The sequence below is a fragment of the Epinephelus fuscoguttatus genome, linkage group LG21, assembly GCF_011397635.1.
Source record: "Epinephelus fuscoguttatus linkage group LG21, E.fuscoguttatus.final_Chr_v1".
In the NCBI taxonomy this organism is placed as follows: domain Eukaryota; kingdom Metazoa; phylum Chordata; class Actinopteri; order Perciformes; family Serranidae; genus Epinephelus; species Epinephelus fuscoguttatus.
Window position 1 is genome coordinate 6098659 of NC_064772.1, and position 14784 is coordinate 6113442.

At 38.8% G+C, this 14784-nt stretch overlaps 1 protein-coding gene across 1 annotated transcript in view; it reads right to left on the minus strand.

Annotated features, from left to right (window-relative positions):
• The window catches only part of LOC125881479 (sodium channel protein type 4 subunit alpha-like), a 353001-nt gene that overhangs the window by 8643 nt on the left and 329574 nt on the right, over positions 1-14784 (minus strand). Inside the window, exons 27-28 of the mRNA XM_049564551.1 lie at positions 13025-13300; positions 873-926 (exon numbers count right to left, since the gene is read on the minus strand). Coding sequence (XP_049420508.1) covers positions 873-926; positions 13025-13300 — 330 coding nt within the window. The remainder of the gene's footprint in view (positions 1-872; positions 927-13024; positions 13301-14784) is intronic.

The following is a 14784-nucleotide window of genomic DNA, read 5'->3' on the forward strand; positions in this document are numbered from 1 at the left end:
GCCTCTCATATTGTCTCATCTCCTCTCACATTATCTTCATTTTACCTGATTTCTCTTTTAGTTTATTACCTCCCATTTAATTCGAAACCTTCATCCATCATCGTTTCCTCTTTATTTTACTTCAGTTTTAAACTCACACCATTACTTGATTTATTCAGTGTCACTTGATGTTATTTCTCCATCACTAATCACATTTGAAAAGGGAATTCATATTTCTCTTCACACCTGATTTAACATATTCTCACCTCATTTCTATCTTCCAGTGTAAATGCCCTTTGGCTTTTTTGCACCTCTTATGCCCTCTACTGCTTGTCTAATCTCAAAAAACTTGGTTTACTTTTTACATTTTATCCAATTTCAGTGTTTTTTAAGACATCTCTTTTATTTTATTTTTGTAATCAAGTAAAACATTTTTATTTCCATGTGTAATTATTGAATTTCATCTTAACTGACCTCACCTAATCTAATCTAATCTAATCTAATCTATTTGAGGTCTATTTTGACCTTTCTGTTGCAACTGGAAACTCATCATTCATCATTGTCTGAAAAAACACATCTTCAAAACCTTTTCAGATTTGGGGTGCCCACGAGCTCACCTGGAAGAGCGGTCGCCCCATGTACCAAGGCCATGTCCTTGCTGCAGCGGCTGTGGGTTTGATTCAAACTCTGGCCCTTTGCTGCATGTCATCCCCTCGCTCTCTTTCCATTTCATGCTAGAGTATTCCTATCTAATGGTGCAAAAATGCCATTAAAGCCCCAAATCCAATCTATTCTGAGTTTTTTATCTTCTTTTATCTTTTTTTTTTACCTACAATGGCCTGAATACACAGTTTTATACAACTGATCGGGAGGAACTTTACACTTTAACTTACAGCTCGTGAATCCACCGCTGCATACATAATGTCCGTCCAGCCTTTGAAGGTTGCCTTGGAAACAAACAAACAAACAAACAAACAAACAAACAAACAAACAAAAAGATTAAATAGCAGCCAGTTGTGATTGGTGTGGAATATAATGAATATAATGTTATTACTTTTTTACCTAAAGATATATTTAAATTGATGTATCATTATAATGTTGATAATTATCTTTGTGTGAGTGTGAGTATTCTTTCAAATATATTTTTCCCCTTCCATAATTGCTCTGATTTTTTTATATTTATAATATATATATATATATATATATATATATAAAAAAATATTTTTTATATATGTGTGTGTGTGTGTGTGTGTGTGTGTGTGTGTGTGTGTGGTTAGGTTAGGTTTATTATCAGTAACGTTATATATGTCAGCATCAAAATTTGACTTGAATACATACTGACATAAGTACATTTGACTGTATATAGGCATATTTTTTTCCTTTTTCCTTCCTTTAATTTTTTTTATGCACAGATACCAGACTTGTAGAAAATGTTCAAATGTTTCTGATGCCTTGACAAAGGTCTGTGACCGAAACTTAAACAAAATAAATGTTTCAAGTGAGAAGAAAGCGTGCGGGAGTCTTTCTACCTGGTTGCTGTTCTCCTCCTCTGACGCACCTTTCTGAAAACCGGTGTGCAAAAGTTTTACAGTTTTTATGCACAGATGAATTTCTTTTTGTGTTACCATTGAAACTGCATGAGTATAGCATGAGAATAGGAGTGTCCACATAGTGTATGTACTGCAGTCTTTAGTAACAGTATATGTCAGCCCTTGACCCCTTTTTTCTCTCATTTCGCTTTACTTTCAACACTTTCATCAGTGCAAGAGACAAACTTGGAGCTTCTGTTTTCCTGCCTGTATGTGTGTCAAGAGTGTTCTGAGTGTCTCTGCTCTCACATCACCAAGACAACGTCCTGCACATTTCCTCCACTTGAGTGCATAACTGAACAAAAAGGATCTCAAAGTAACATTCCCGTTTTAGCAGAAAATTAGCAGACAGACAGAGAGAGAGCATCAGAGTGCCATGGAAACACCGCTGCTGTGTTTTTCTCAATGAAAGATCAACAAGTCCTTTTATGGACTTCCTTCCTCAGCCGGGGGTAAGAGGGTTGAGAGGTGGGTAGGGAGGGGGGAGCAGGTGGAAGTAAGGAGAGAAAAGATGCAGATGTAAAGTAACAGCATACTTTTCTCTGAGTGGGCGCCTGCCATCCGTCACTCAGACCTGAAATCAGCTTGTTGCCACGGGTTACCACCTGTTATTATTATGGTTTGTCGGATGTGAGCGAGAGGGGGGCACGCTGTGAGAAATGACAAGCTCAGCCAGCGATTTTTAATGGATCTGAAGACTCTATGACAGAGGGGTTACACAGTACATTTACTCAAGTACTGTACTTACATCCAAATTTGAGGTACTTCTAATTCTCTGGCTATTAAATAGTTTGCAAAAACATTTAATAGGAAGTGGAACTGAAGCAATTAGTCCATTAATTAGTTAGAAAAATAATTAATTGTCTTCAAAGTAAAAAGGCCACATTTTCTCTGGATTTGCAGCTTTGTTGTCCTATGAGAAAATAAACCAAATATTTTCAGGTTTAGTCCATAAATGGATAAATAACATTATCTTCTTTTAAAAGGGCAGTGTGAAGGATTTAGTGGCATCTAGCATTAAGGATTGAAGATTACAAGCAGCTGAAACTTCTCCTGGTTAGAATTCCGTCAGTGTTCATTATTCAGGAGGTTTTTACTGTCTCTTCCTCTCCTGATTTGTCCCCTCCTGTCGCAGAGGGGCTTCTAGCTCCAGTCGCCGATGCAAAAACATTAATGACCCTATAAAGCCCGTGTTTGGTTTGTCCGTTGGGCTACTGTAGAAACATGTCGGTGCAACATGTTGACCTCCATAGACGAGGAGACGCTCCCTAAGTATATATATACAGCTCATTCTAAGGTAACAAAAACATTCTTATTTTCAGGCTGCCAATATATCCCTCTAAATTCTACAAACTGGACCTTTAAAGGAGCTCTATGTAAGAAATCTAAAGCAAATAGTCGTAAAATCCTCCTAATATGTCACAGAGACTAAGGAATAATGTTCATATAACATACTGATCTCACTGACAACAATAGTACAGCCAGAATATTCACATTTAAAAAACATTTTTACAGTCTGCAAATCATGTTTATGTTTTGAATTTGTGTTTTGGCCTGTTGTGCCACCCACTGCCGTCTGTCAGTCACGCAGTCAGTAGAGTCTCAGCATCCAGGTTGCCAGTAGTTACGACTGAGCTATGTTAGGTTGAGCTGTAGGCTCTTGGTAGGCACACATATTACTTCCTTCTCATCTGGCTGGCTGGTAGTGAGCGGGGCTTATCAATTAACTCAGTGGTCCAGGTGTGATAATGAGAGATAGAGGGGGACTGCACTACCGAGAGGCCTGGGGACAGCATCTGGGTTTTTTGCTCTGTGAACCTGACCGCCGACTACCTCCAGTTTTGTGTTTTGTTAGTTGTTTTGACCAACCCTTTTATAAAAATTTGTACAATATCTGTCTGCCACGACATCGCCTGAGCTGGCCGCTCGTGGGGAGCCTTGTCTGAGCTCGCCACAGTTGCTGTTTAGAGGTAAGCCCCACGCACAACCCCACCGCCAACCAACCATGTTTCCTCTCTGCACACTCTATGTTAGAGAATGAAGTTGCCTAGACAGGACGTGAGTCAAATTATCAGTCATTCTCGTAACAGCTACAATGGCTGACGGTGAGACTAAACCCAAACGACCTCGTTATGATTCCCAAAAACGCCAAGACAAAACTCGAGGCAAAGCGAGGGTCTATATAGGAGATGCTTTTGAACGGTGGAGACGGTTGAAAGCGTAGAAGAATTTGAAATCGGATGTCGAAGTGGCTACTCTTCTCCTCGACAGGTAAGCTTTAGCCAAACTTGGCTAACTAGCATCGTAGCTAGACGGGGATGGACATTTCGAATACTTTCAACTGTTAATCATTTTCGATCATACACTGTAGTCCATGTGCAGGTGGGTCAATGACCCGACTGATTTTTTTTGAGAAACAAACGTTAGCAGCACAGCAAGCAGCATTAGCAGTGTCCCGCTACATAGCATTAGCAGCAGGCTCCTCCTCAGCTGTATCCCGGCAGCAGCGTTAGCAGCAGAGAAGCCGGACTTGCTCGAACGGTCCACTGAAAAACCGAAGATCACGGATACGGCGACACGGCCCTGCCACAGCAGCCACCCATGGGTAAGCAATTCAGTCTCCAGCGTGCCGCTGTCTATCAACCTTGAATCTGTAGGGGAGGGGGGGTGGACATGACTCGTGGCAGTATTTTGAATTTGAGTGCAGTAACTGTTTTGGCGACATTCTTACATACGGCGCCTTTAAATACCTACTACCTTGGTTTTAGGACACTGTTGGGGTTTTTGTTCTTTTAAAAATGTTTGAGTTATGGAGAAGTGGTAGGACCATGTAAGTGTATACTTATTTCTACTCCTTTTTGGACTTGTATTTATGTTTTTTACGAGTTTGTATGCTAACAGTTTGCTACATGGTTACTGTTCAGTAAATCAAATCAAATCAACCAGTTTATTGAGAGAGGAACTGAGAGATTAATCTGGACCCACAGCTGTGTTTAATCAGGACTTTGGACCTTCTTGGTCACATATTTGCTAAACTTCATGAAGACGGATGTTGATATGTTGTTGCTGTAAATGTGGAAACTTCATACTCACCATATGAAATGTCTACAGTTGTCAATGAACTGATCGTTCAGACGTTCACACATCCTGAGCTCAGTAAAATCTTTCCCTGCATCAGTTTTGCAGCCTGGAGCTATTTCCAGATGCTAATGGAAGGGTTGCCCCCACCAACCGTTGCCACGCCGACCAGCCAAACACGCAGAGAGGAGCCAAGCGACTCATTGCCATGGCAACCGCACTCTGACAAGTCTCAAGTTTCCTGGTGGCTGAAGTAGCAGCAAACTTCTTTACCCTGTATTCTCTGCTCTCTAACAAACCTGTAAGACTTCTCCTTTGCTTTATTTATGTTTTCTTTATCTTTTTAATTTTTGTGTCCGTCAATCCCTCGTCTTTCCTCTGTTCTATTTCCATCTATTTCCTCTTCTCTCATCTCACCCATCTTTTCTCCATCTCCAATGTCTCACTTTTCCTCCATTCATCCCACATCTGACCGCCCCTTGAATCCCTGCCTCCTAATTATTTCTCTCCATCCCTCCATCTCTGCTGTTTCTTTCTTACTGTTTGCTGTTTGAGCTTTAATTTTCTTACTTCACTTGTACTTTTTCTTCCTCCCTCCATCTCTCCACTTCCCTCCCACTTGGCTGGAGTCGCTCTAAAAATAAAAGCCTCTCAGACGCTGATTGATTGGAGGCTCTCAGGACTCCCGTGGTGGGCGACAGAGAGCGAGAAGGAAAAGAAAGAGAGAGAGAGAGAAACAGAGGAAGGAGGGAAATGAAGGCTTGTATGGAAAGATGGCAAGTGATGGAGAAATGGAAAGAGGAGGAGGCAGGGGCTGTATAATTGGCTTTGTTCATGTTGTGTTTAATAACAGATGATGGAGAGATGGGGAGGGAGGGTGAAAGAGAGATGAAGCAAGAAATGGATGAGGTGAGGGTAGAAAATAATACAGAGTAAAGAAAAAGCAGAACAGATGGATAGAAATTCGGAAACAGGAGAGAAAAATTAAAGCTTCGGGAAGTCAATGAAAGCAAAGGAAAAGAAAACTGATGGACAGAGAGAGACAGAGGGTGTAAAAAGATGTAATAAAGAAAGCAGGACTTTAGAAATAAAATAGTTTCACACTTATTTAGCATTCATAAGAACTAAAGAAAGATACGATCCATGGTTTTTAGTACACTATAATGTAGTTGCATGCAGATATATGTCTATTAATGTATGTTTATATCATTACCAAGATATGATCTACATTGTTTCCCTGTGACAGTTTTTATTTATTTAATCATTTTTATTCTAATCTATTTTATATACTGGTATATGTACATATATATAGTATATATATATACTATATATACTTCTCAATTTTTCAGTCTTGATTTTGTTTACATTAAGTGATGTATAATTCATTTTATGTATGCATTTTATTTAATTATTGCTATTACTTTAATTCATATATATTAATTTATTTTTATTTTATAATCTGGTTGATATTAAAAAATATTTTTAATCTGTTTACTTCTCTATTTTCATTTTTTTCACTCTTGTTATCATTTCTAAAAGTTTGGTTTCACTCATGAATTTTAACGCTTTTATGTGTCTTAAAAAAGGTGGTTGCTAACAAGTGGCTAAATGGACTACGTAACATTATAACAGCGAAAATGGCTTAACAGTGGGGTGACATTAAGTCATGCAACCGCAGTTTGTAACCTAAGGTTAAGCAGCGATTATGGCCTAAATTTTTAGATTCTAACTGGAGACAAACCTTTTTTTCATCCTACACTTAGATCATAAACCCTTGAATATAAAAATGACTTTTTGTCCAAAAAACAAACAAACAAAAAACCCCAACCTCAAAATCCAACATGGCTGCTCCACACATCAACAGTAGTGAAAGCTGTTGTTATATTCTGTTTATTAGCACTTCTGTCTTATTTTTGTCTCACTAAAACAGCCGAACACAGTCCTTTCCAACTTCACATCTGTGGACATATTGCTTTGGTCTTTATATGCACAAACAGCCTAACCAGGAACCGGAGGATTGCCAGCTTAAGTCCCTGCACAGACCAAGTATGGAATGTGGACTCGTAGCTGGAGAGGTGCCAGTTCTTGAGCAAGGCACTGAACCCCCAACTGCTTTTGCCTGTCCAAGACAGCTCCCTCGCCCTGACTCCTCTCCATTTCATGCATGGATAGGTCCTGTTTGTGCATGTGTGTGTATTTCGGGCCTGTATGACAACAGAGTGAAAAAAAAATTGAATTTCCCTGCAGGGATTAAAAAGCATATCTTCTTCTTCGTCTTCTTCTTCTTCTTCTTCTTCTTCTTCTGCGTTGTTATCAACTGGTATTGCTAACAAAATCCTGGTTTTCCGACTTGTGCTGGAACGTGACCAACTCAGGCGTGATATCATTCCCAGCTCGAACCTCCAATTTCCGAAGTTAATGGAACGCAGCATCTATCTATGCTCATGAATGTACACTGCTCAAATATTCAATTTCACTGTAATATATGTCAGAGTACAGAAACTACAGGCACTTTAAAGCATTTCCTCCTTCAGTTTTAATGTGACCTTGACAATTAATACATCAAATTGTCTGTAATACTTTAAAGAGAGCTGCTAAAACGTTTCTTATCGATTACTGTTATACTTCATGAATTTTTAATATTCAAAGAACAACCACATATACATTAATAGTATTAATATATCAGCCACCGTATACAATACAAAAGTACTCATTACTCCACACAGATCAACAGTACATAAGCTCATTATGACGATATGTACAGTTATTATAAATTAATAATAATAGTACATTAAAACCGAAGGAAGTCTGTTCAGTCCTACTGCATCTAAACTCCTCAGCTGTGCTATATTTGTTTTTGCCTGCCTACCACTTACTGTAAGTTTCATATACAGTGAAGAAGTACTGAGATCCTTTACTGCAGTAAAAGTACCAATACATACTGTAAAAATAGTCCACTACAATTCAAAATCCTGCTTTGAAAACTTAAAATAAAGGTATGTATGTTGCAGTAAACTGTTCCATGCTGTCAGTGTTTTCTTGTTCAATCTGATGTTTTTGGTTAATATTACTGCTGCATTAATGTGTCATTTTACTGCTGCATATGTTTAAGGTTGTGCTCATCATCAGCTCCTTTATATACTGTTGGGTAGTTTAATGTACAGCAATTCATCAGAATCTATAAGATCATCATAGTAGCACGGCTGTCCTGTAAGAACAATGTATCTCTAGTAAAAAAAAAAAACAGCCCTATTTTTAACATTGTGACGATGCATTTTCCACATGATCCAGGAGGGTTTTTAAAGAGTTTATTTAGCTTTAAGGAACAGATTGTAAGATTTAGTGAAATCTAGTGGTGTCTAGCGGTGAGGATTGCAGATTACAACCAGCTGAAACTTCTCCTGCTCAGAATTCCTTCAGTGTTCACTGTAACAAAGGTTTTAATCAGGAGCTGAATTATCCACCAAGGTCCCATCCTCTCCAAAACAATCAGACCAGGTGATATAAACCAGTAAAAACACTAAATAAAGCAGTTTCATGTTAAAAATAAGTGTTTTTTGATGCTGTTTGGCATGTTAGAGACGAGCCACGCCCAGCACCTGCAAATGTGTGTTCACCCAATTTCAGATCCAGACCTTCAGGAGGTTTTTAGCAGGAGCTGAATTATTTGCAGAGGTCTCTTCCTCTTTAAACAAACTGACACAGTGATTTAAACCGGCAAAACACTGAATAAACCATTTTCATGTTAACAAAAAAAGTATTTTTCTTACGTTGCTTATTGTGGAAAAGCTTCTAACTACAGTGTCTGTCACAAAAACATGACTGTCCCTATATAGAGCCAGTGTTTGGTTTGTCTGTTCTGGTCTACTGTAGCAACATGGCAGTGCACCATAGCGAACTCTGTGGAGGAGGACCTGCTCCCTATGTAAATGGCTCAGTCATAGGTCCCCTTTTTATTATCTACCTTCTACCTCTTTCCTTTTCCTCTCCTTTTTTCTGACATTTAATTTCACTGCTATGCTGATGACACACAGTTCTATCTATGCAATCCACTAAGCCTACAAGCCTCCTCCTCCTCTTCCCCCCAATTTCCTTGCTGAGTGTTTACTGGATATCAAATATTGGCTCTTGTACAATGTCCTTAACAATGATAAATCTGAGGTACTCCTTGTAGGTTCTAAATGTGCTTTGACTAAACAGCACATTTTTTCACTTACCATTGACAAATCCAAAGTCCATCTGTCCCCTCAGGTTAAGAGTCTGGGTGTCATCCTGGACAGTACATAGTCCTTGAGGCCCACATCAATAATGTTACTTGGTCTGCATAATTTCACCTACAAAATATTAATCGTCTTTGCCCATCACTTGCTTACAATACAACAATAACTAAGCCTCTCATGATACTATACAATCGAGCAATTAAAACTTTGGACAGGACACCAATAAGAGAACATCATTGCCATGTTCTTCAGAAACTAAATATACTATGTTTTGATAATTTCATTAAATTTGCCAATTTCAAACTCATCCATAAATGCCTACATAATCAGGCTCCCCAGGTGCTCAGTGACCTTGTGGTTCCACTTAGAGCTTCTGGCTCAGTAACATGTGGAGCGGCCAATGGGAATTGTAAGGTTCCTCTGCGAAAATCCTCATTTGGACAATCAGCTTCTTCTGTTCATGGAATTAACATTTGGAATTCTTTACCTTCAGAACTTAAACTGGATCCTGATTTCAATCACTTTAAACTCAAACTGAAACAGTTTTTGAAAAGGAATCAAGTCATGCAGTCACAAATAATTTGGTGCTTCCTATTCTATGGTGCTTATAATGTACTGCAGTTTGTGTGTGTATCATTGTGTCTGTACTTTTATTGTGTGTACTTTGCACTGTCACTTGTGTTTTTGTTGCTGACTCGTTTGTATCTTAAGGCCCAGCTAGGGATGGGCATTGCAAATTAGCTCAGGCTATAAATGCTGTGGTGTGTGGCATTCATGTATGTTACATATTTGTCCCTATACAAATAAACATTAAATAAAATAAATAAATATCCTGTATTGATTACTGCAATTCTGCTGTATTTGGGCTCTCTCTCAAGTGGCTTCATAAACTCCTTTTGGTCCAGAATTCAGCCGCCCCTGTCATTACTAGAACCCCCTCCACAGATCATATCACTCCTGTTCTCCAGCACCTTCACTGGTTTCCTGTTAAATATCACATAGATCCTCTACTGCAATCCAACTCTCATCACCATTTGCACACTTGACTACCATGGGTTCTAGAGCCTTCAGCCATTCTGCCCCCCACCTCTGGAACTCTCTCCCCCATTACATTCGCAATGTTGACTCCCTCTCCACTTTCAAATCCCGTCTGAAAACACACCTTATCAAGCTGGTATATTCAGTCTGCTTTAATGGAGACACATCTGGAGATACATGGTTTTCACTGGACAAGAAATGAAAAACTGTCATCTGGAAAATAACTACAGTTGTCAGACAAATGTATGTAAGAATATTTACCTCTGAGATGTAGTGGAGTATAAATATTAAGCTCCATAAAATGGAAATACTCAGGTAAAGTGCAAGTACCTCAGAGAGTAGTTACATTCCACCACTGATCATATGTATTCTCTTATAAATACAAACTAAATAAAATCGAGAGATATTTAATGAAAAAAGGGAGAGACCCCGAGTGAGACGTTGAGAGAGAAGTCAGTGGAAAGAAATTAAAGCTAACACGACAAATGGAGACAAAGAGACGGAGAGGGAGGGTGAGCACAGGAGTGGAAAAGTCAAAAGTGAGAGCGATGAAGAACAGGTGTGGGAGGAAAATTAAGGCTAAGACAGCAAATGGATGGAAGGAAAGAAAAGACGAGATGGAGGGGAGTGAGGGGAGGGGGAGGAGAAGCAGAAAAGTCAGTCCTCCTACGGGTTGTGGAGGAGACGCTCAGGTTTAATTTGTTTTCAACTTGCCGGGCAGGAGAATAGTTTCACTTTGTGTCTGTGTTTCAGAGACTGACATCTTAATCTGCAGACATACATAACTATAAGAAAGTACTAAAAGTAAAAGTACTCATTAGGCAGTATGGCTCATTTCAGAATAATATATATTACTGCACTCTAACTATTAATGCATTAATGTGTTCATCACTTGCAGCTAGAACTAGTTGCAGCTGGTAAATCTGGAGCTCATTTTAACTTCTTTCTTTAGTACTAAGTAGTTTCTTCTATAATAACACATCATTATTTATTAGTTGTTTATATTTTATATTAACAATATGAATCTACTGTGTAACTAAAGGTGTCTGATAAATGTAGTGCAGTAAAAAGTGCAATATTGCATCCAAAATGAAGTAAAGTAGATGTATAAAGTTGCATAAAATGGAAAACTCAAGTAAAATGCAGGTACTTTGAAATTATACATAAAAGGAGGTATGTTCAAGAGTTCAAGAGAACAGCGTGTTCAGAGGAGATCATATTTGCTTTGTGTTTCAACCCACACTACAAATGAAACACTGCAGGTGTTTTTAAGTGTCTAAATTCTGAACTTAAAAGGCACCAAATGAATCACCATTCACTTTGCAGTAAAACCCACCTCTCTGTTTGATGCTTGACAAACAAAAAATGGCCGACAGTGTTCTAAATGATCCACATGCTCTGAAAACGTGCGGCGGCAATTTTTCAATGAGTTCATGATTCTTTGATTCTGTTTTAGATGCTTAAATGACCTCTGCAGGAGTTTCTCTGCAAAGTTGGACTGATATATTGGCTGGGCTGTTATTAGCTAATCACACATAAATGGATATTAACACTTATACAACCAGCCCAGTCACCAGATCCACGGGGGGTGAAAGGGTATAGATGACCCTGGCCCAAGGCCAAGGCCATAAAAAGGTCTATGGTTGACACTTAAATGGGATCAAGAACAACAATTTTCTAGAACACATTTCTATGTGCTATCTGATACTCCAACCCCCACGCAGGTATTGTGAAATGGTGCGGTCCACCTGACTACTTGGGTTAGATGCACTTTGCCAGAACTAAGTGCTGCTAATGTAAACATGTGAGGCCGACTGCAGCCTGATTAGCTGAGTCAGAATGCCTCAAAATCAGGGACCACCAAAGGTAAAGTCAGGGTACAGAGAGAACATGAAAATAAAAGGAGTAGAAAGGCAATGGCCAAATATCCGACAAACAACTGTGAATTAGCAGCATATGACAGACAGAGCTGAAGGTGAGAAGTGAGTCAGAGTAATAAAACCTGCTGTGTCAACTCAGTTTTAAAGCTACGGTGAAGACACAGGTATCATAAACTAGAGGACCTAGGGCATGCATTGGTACCAACCAAGTTAAACTAACTTGGGATCCAAATAATGCTCCAAAGTAACACTAAATTTTGCTGAGGGGAAAAAGAAACTATGCCATTTTTAAAAATAGCGTTTTAAATATTTCTGCATACTAGGGTCCCTAAACAGTCTTGGAATTACACAAATTGGGTATTACTGGAAAACTGAGTGTTGACTGGGATATACCCTTGACACTAACTCTGCTTTGCACACAATTTGACCAATATTTAATTAACATAGCCTCAAGATTGAATGGATAAAAGAAGGAAAAAATGATTTTAATCACTCCTGAGTTGCTCTTATGATTTAATACCCAAATACTCAATCAATGTTTGATTGGACTTTTCTCTCATCATTCATTCGAGGGCATTTTTTAGGCCCAGGACACACATGTGACCACCTCTGCCTTTCAAAATAAGGTGTTGACATAGAGTTGATACAAATACATTTATAAATATAATTAATTGGACTATATTCACATAAAGTACTAAACAAATGAAGAAGAAGAAGAAAGAAGAAGAAGAAAGAAATTCCATCAAATTTAGCAAACTTGTTCACCTCGTCGTTATGGATAAATGTTGCACAGTCATTTAGCGCTAGCTAGCTCAAATGATCGCAGCAGGATTCATGGGTAATGGCTCATCATTAATGTTGTGTACTGTAATTTTTTTTTCATAAATAGGCCAATTTATCTTTGCTTGTTTATTGGATTCATGTTCATGTGTGTTTATGTAATAATTTTTGAAAACAACAACAACAACAACAACAACTACAAACAAACTTAAATTAAATTATTAAATAATAAATTGGCAGCCCCACTGCAGTAAGTCTGTGTCTGAGGACCCCCTAAGGGTCGCGGACCCTTTGTGGAAGATCCGGGCAGGAGAGTAGTCCTCTCACACATCTGAATGGTGGCAGGAGAGTATTAGTAGTAGTGTATGCCATCTAATGAGTTAAAATAAATTGCAGTAAAGAAACACCAGCCTCTCCCTGTGTAATAGCCACAACACCCTGACGTAACACAGTCTCTCACCACTTGCAGCAGAGCCAGGTATCCTGCCCCGACGTTGTCGAAGTTGACCTTCACTTTGGTCCAGTAGTAGAGCGACGTGTCGTTGACTGCCTCGCACTCTGTCTTGTTGTTGATAACGGAGGACTCATACATGTGGCCTGTGCGATTGACGCAGCGGCCAAACTTGCCGGCAAACAGGTTTACGCCCATGATGCTGAAGATGAGCCAGAAGATGAGACAGACCAGCAGCACGTTCATGATGGAGGGAATCGCCCCAATCAGAGCATTCACCACCACCTGCACCGACACAAACAAGACGGCATCACACACAAACACACACAGGTCAAACACAATAAATACTTGAGTATTTTCTTCTCATCTTACTTCTACATGGTACATGTATTTTTACATGGTACTGTGTAAAAAATTAGCACAATCTGTTACCAGGGTTAATGCAGAGCAGCAGAGCAACCTCTTATTGTTAAACTTTACATTAAAATTAATCAATCAAATCAATGCACCCTGCAGTTAAAACAATCTACTTAATTAAGCTGGCAGCAAAGACAAGCTGCGGAGATGGAGTCTCTGTAGGAGGAAAAAACCCTGCTCTACCCTGCCAACATGATGCGTCATGTTCACGCCCCATGTTGTTTGGCTCTAAGGTGGTCTTAAAACTCAATCCGAGATGTCTAAATCAGTGTCTAAATCATCTTTTTCTGATGTTGATGTTCCCACAAAGTCAAACATGTTCAGTAGTTTAGCAGAGTTTTAGTCTTGGCTTGTGCAAATACTGAAGTTCAAGGATGAAAACACTGTCAACAACAAATAACTGTACTCACACAGTCTTTTAAGAATCTTCAGTCAATGGCAGACATAAATACCACTACTTTATATCACATCATTAGTCTGTTAACATAGACTTGCTGACTCTGCTGCTCTTAATCTCTATTGTGCCTTCACCTTGCAATGTTTTGCTTGGTATGTTTTTGTAAAGTTCCTGCTCTTTCAGCACAATAAAGATATATTCTTATCTTATCATGTATATATATATATATATATATATATATATATATATATATATATATATATATACATATATCTATACATACATATATATATATATATATATATATATAGATATATATATAGAGATATATACATATATATAGATATATATATAGATATGATCCAGTGTGAAGTGAAACACAGGTCTAAAAGTCTCTAATATATTGCCAGATTGAGGCAGACTGGAGAATCTAGTGTTTTCTTATTTATCCTGAGTCCCTACTGTTTCCTTTGTACATCTCCGCATTAAAGGGAAACTTTGCAGATATATTTAACCAGGTCTGTGTCACCGCAGTGTGAGGAGTGTGTGCAGATGAATGGTGTTTGACTTTCCTTGTGCCAGCAGTGCCAGGAACTCCCTGTGCGGGCTGTGAGCAAAAATCTGCCAGGTGACACAAAACATGTTTTTTCATCATCTATGATGGGTTTCATGTCATTTAGTAGATTTTGGCTGGTGGACGGGTGGGGAGTTCTGTGAGCTGGAGGCGTGGAGGGAAGCCAAACACCGTTTATCTGCACACACAGACCCGGCTGGAAATCAGCAAAGTTCCTCTTTAACTAATGTGACACTCAACTCATATGGGAGGGACAGGAACTACAAAGTTTGAGCTTCAACGTGACATGTCATGTCAGATTTTAAAGTAAAGCAACTACAGCTTTTTTACATACTTAATCCTCATATAACATACAGAAACATGAATATTTATCTCCCGTCA